Source organism: Mesitornis unicolor, unplaced genomic scaffold (genome assembly GCF_000695765.1).
Source record: "Mesitornis unicolor isolate BGI_N332 unplaced genomic scaffold, ASM69576v1 C13651629, whole genome shotgun sequence".
NCBI classification, from domain to species: Eukaryota; Metazoa; Chordata; class Aves; order Mesitornithiformes; family Mesitornithidae; genus Mesitornis; species Mesitornis unicolor.
In genome coordinates this window covers 3,065-8,005 of record NW_010223401.1, presented here as the reverse complement: position 1 = coordinate 8,005, position 4,941 = coordinate 3,065, and the positions used below count along the sequence as shown (strand labels likewise).

At 35.9% G+C, this 4,941-nt stretch overlaps 1 protein-coding gene across 1 annotated transcript; it reads left to right on the top strand.

Annotated features, from left to right (window-relative positions):
- Positions 1 to 91: 91 nt before the first annotated feature.
- LOC104535391 (gamma-adducin-like) lies at positions 92 to 4,651 on the top strand (the record flags this gene model as incomplete). The annotated part of the gene is made up of 3 exons (XM_010193313.1): positions 92 to 215; positions 1,472 to 1,567; positions 2,258 to 4,651. Coding segments are annotated over 3 exons (519 nt in total), but the record flags the coding sequence as incomplete, so codon positions are not given.
- Positions 4,652 to 4,941: the final 290 nt, after the last annotated feature.

The window sequence follows — 4,941 nt, the reverse complement described above, 5'->3', positions numbered from 1 at the left end:
TCCCTAACGTTCTGTGATTCTGTGATTACCAATGTATATCTTGCTTGCTTCTTTTTTTAACTGTTAAATTTTGTTGTTTTCCTTTTTCCAGCCAATGCAATTTGAAGATGATGAACACGCACCACCAGCACCGCCCAACCCCTTCAGCCATCTCACAGAAAAGGAACTGGAAGAGTACAAGAAAACAATTGAGCGCAAGCAGCTAGGGTTAGAAGGTCAGTGGTGTGTTTTAAAATGTTGAGCTTTACATTTTAATAAGAAGTTCATTTCTAGTTTGAAAATATCTACTGTAAAAATCTATACATGTTAATTATTAGCATATTCTCTTGGCAACTGCATTGCTTTAGAAATAATTATTCCTTCAGACAGTAGAATTTTTTGTTAAATTTTTTCTTTTTTACTTTGGTTAATGCTAAAATTAAAACAATGACAGGTTTGCATAGAAACAGTGTTGGCGAAAACACACTTTAACATAAAGACTTTGTTCATCGTAGAGTAACTTAGGCTGAAAGAGCCCGTGAATGTAATCTTAGTCCAACCTCCTCCTCAAAAGTTGATTTTCAAGTTAGATCGAGTTGCTCAGGTCTGTGTTCAGCTGAGCTTTGAATTCCTGTAAGGATAACGACTCCACAACCAGTCTGGTAACCTGCTGCCAATTGTGGAAGTTTTGCAGCGTAATCTAGATGTTTTATGAATAGCTGACTCTGAAAAGTGACCTTTGTCACTTAGATTCTGAAATACATGGCAAGGTAGAAAAAGGCTCTGTGATCGCTGGGTTCTTTTTATACCTGTTTGGATATCGGAATTCACAGGAAAAGTCTGCCAGACTGTCACTTGGAAAGTGAAAAATCCCGTGATACGTCACATTTGGTACCACCATTTCAATTGGTTCTCCTTTTTCTGACCCTTGAATTCCAGTGGGTTTGAGGACACTTTTGTAACTTACTATTCCAGAAGTTTGAGATGTTTGTTCTTGGCTTCTTTAATATTTGTTTTATTCTCCCAATGTGCAAGACTCATCTACTTTCACTTTTTACTTCTTCTTTCAATACTGCTGTTCCATAAGGAACTACTAATTCGGTGTTGATAACACTATGCACTCTTGTTCACTAATACTGTGTGATGAAACTACTTTCCTATATATCTCGTTCAGGGCATAGCATAATAACTTACTATAACAGCAAGCTGTGTGACTTACAGCTAGATAAAACCATGGGGCATGCTACCTAGGATAAAACCCTGCTGCCCTTTTTTAATGCTTTCTGCTAAGGAACTAATATATAATGATTATTGGCAGATAAAATGTGTAAATCCATAGTTTATAGAGTTTAAAGTGTCTATTGTAACTTCTTGAGGTTGTCAGCATGAGCAACACAATGCTAGCGTAACTGTAAATCTTGTAGCACTAGCACTAATATTCTTGCTTGATTTTTACTTTTGCATGGCTACTAATTTAAATCTTGTCCTGCAGATGCTGAACAGGAATTATTCTCAGATGACGGTTCATCTGTGTCACAAATTCAGTCACAAACTCAATCCCCGCAAAATATCCCAGAAAAATTAGAAGGTATTCCATGCAATTTCTGTACAATGCCAATGGCTCTGATAACCAGAGTTATCCACCCTTCCACTGCATTCTTTACACTGCATGAAGTCGGCTGACCCAAAAAAAGCCCCCTTTCACCAAGTCTGGGTGGGACTCTGTCCAGAAAACTACTTTCCCCAATTTTTTTAAATACATAATTCTCACCAATGGAAAATAATGCAGGGCATACTGGAACTTAGATATTAATGAGGTGGAGGAAAGATATATTATATATTGACTTTAAATAAGGTGTTCAGATTTTTTGCCTAAGACTTTTCCAGCACAGTCTAAGGCATCATTTGGAAAGGGTAGTTCTGTAAAGACTTCTGTATGAAAAGGCTGCATTTTAATAAATTAGTCTCTTGCAGTAAATTGCAATTCTGAGTGTCCTTGAGACTGTATATGCTGTGTAGACTGTATTTGTATATACTGTATACAGCTTGAGCGGCATACCTACCTGGCAGAGATACGGATAGCTTTTTCAGCCCATTTTGCTTTAATGACATTTTCACAGTTATTTGTCTGTTTACAGATAAAGGGGGAAAAAAGCCACATCTAAGCTCTTCAGTTTTCATTCATCTGATCACAGTCCAGACTCGCAGACTTTGTTTCAATACTGTTTTTTTGGATGATAGTGTACCTAAATAATTGCAGTATTCTCTGTCCTTTCAGAAAATCATGAAGATCTCTATACACAGAATGCTAACCTAATATCCGTGGAGATGCCAGTTGTGGTGGTGAACGGCAAGGAAGACGCACATGACGTGGAAGAGGATCTCACCAAGAGGGTCAGTCAGTTAACCACTAGTACTGTGGAGAGCGTAGAGATTACGATTAAAAGCTCGGAAAAGATAGAAGAGGCCCTGTCCCCTGAAGGGTCACCTTCCAAATCCCCATCAAAGAAGAAGAAGAAATTCCGCACCCCATCTTTCCTGAAAAAGAGTAAAAAGAAGGAGAAGGTAGAAGTGTAAGTGCAGTTCTGTTGGGAGGAGACGTTGCACATTTTAAACGTTTAAGTTGACCATTAACAGTGTAGTGTTAGGGGTGTGCAGTAACTGGACTTTCAACCGAAACGAAAAGGAACTGGAAAAGGTTTTGCTTTAAAAAAAACCCAACCAACCAAACAAGCAACAAAAAAACCTTTCATGTTAATTGAAAATTAATTCATCTCTTGCTTAACTGTGTCCAAAATTGCTATGAGGGTTGGAAACATCCATTAGTTTCACGTAGAACTACACTGGCAGGTGCTCAATTACCGTCATAGCAAGATCAAACACCGTCACAGTGCAGCAGCAAGTTCTGCTTGGAGTGTTTTGCAGACCTTAAAATTTTCAGTACAGTTAAAGTCTTTATTAAAGTTACTGATGAGTGATCATACGACTTTTTAAAACTGCTGTCTCATTTGGTAACCAGATCACACATTTTTGTATTGTGATTTTTGACCATAGATTTTATGTTTCTGTACCCCTGTTGAAGTGGGTGCATATTAACAGCACACCTTTAAATCTTTTTTTAAGATTAGATCGTATAGAAATATTATACACTGGCACATAATATTAGGGGGGAAACTGTGTAAGAGAAAGTTTATTTGGAATTATACAAATGTCTAAAGAATTCCATTCTTCAATAACTTTTTTGCCAAATATTTCATTTTAGTGAAATATAATTTTTGAAGACTTCTTTTTTATTCTATCAGTTGGGGGGAGGGGGGAAACCCTTATTTTTCAAGAAGGGGGATTTTATACACTTACATTGATAATTTAGTTTAACTGGCAAAACAGAAAGAAGATTTTATATGTTCAAATGTTTGTATACCATTCAGTATAAAGGTATTATAAGCATGTGAACCAAGCATTTAATAGTAGAGTGTATTTAAGAATGCTTGGTTTAGAGTATACTTAAATATAATTCAGGAATCCAGGGACTTAGAAATCAAAGGATAAAAGCATATAAAATTGAACTGGATTCATCTTTAAAAATTACTTGTGGGTTGGTTTTTTTTCTCTCACGGTATTACTAATGAATGAAGAAAAATAATCTCTTAACATAACCAAATGAAGGAAACAAAACTGTTAAAAGGGAAAGTGAAATAGTAAGAAAATAGGAGGAGACAAAGAAAGTAAAAGCTTGGTGATTATTTTTTTTACATATATGATATGGATTGTGGGATATTTTTATTAAATCAGCAAAGTGACATTTCCATATTAGACGTTTTAAATAATTAGTATGGATTCATGCAGAGTGCAACACTTGGGTTTTTTTTCTTCACTTTCATTTGAATTGTAAAAGGGTCTCATGAATCTGTGTTGTCCTTTGGATGAACCCAGAGCAAATCAGAGCCTAGTGCCATGGGTAAGGGTGGTACTGCCACTTACTCATTTTTACTGATATTGTCATTTTAGTACTTTTACTGTATTGTAAATACAAACTAAACATAGAAATTAACATAGGGTTTTCTTCGCTGTGTCAAATTGTCTGTAAATCAGTCATCGCAATAGGAAGTACATCTTAAAGATCCATGTGATTCCCAAATTGCTGGTTGAAATATTATACAATATATAATTGTTAAATATGGCTGGAGAGTGGTTTGGCATGCAAAAATGTTGATTATAGCATGTTTGGGGGCTGGTTAGCTTTGACCGTGTAAGTGTGATAATGCGATGTTGGAATGGATCCTGGAAACAATTTTCTAGCTATCACTAAATACTGGAATCAGTGTTTTTAATCATAGTGGAAACTTTCAGTTGCTTACTTTTGTTTTTTATGTTCTACATTATTTGTGTTGTATTACAACATACGTAGAAACAGTAACCTGTGAACTACGCTTTTCATAACTTTTTTAAAAATATATCTAAATGAATGCAATGTGCATAAATATTTTTTAAAATGCAACCGTGAACTATTTGCACCTTTTGCTAATGCCTCTATTTACTTGCTTTGGCATAAAGAATGAGCCAGCCAACTCTTGTGTCCTGTGGAAAATATATAAATGTTATCTGAAATTGCTCATAGATGTAATGCTAATTAATGTTAAATCACAAATAAACAGTATTTTAAATAGATGGATTTTGTATAGCAGCCTTTTCTTTACATCTCTCGCTTGTAGAAAAGATGCTTTGATTACGCACATTACTTCTCAAGAATTTATTTTTAAGGTGGCTTCTTGCTTGTGCTTATTCCGAGATCATTGCCAGAAAATAGTCTGATCTTGTTAGAGAGCAGTTGTTTTCTCGGTAATATACTAAAAAATACACAGTGCTGTCAGGAGGTTGTTTTGGACCCCGGTTGAGTTTGTGCTGCGGGCTCCCTCTCCCAGGGCAGCATCCCCATCTCGGTCATGTGCTGCTCTGCAGCAT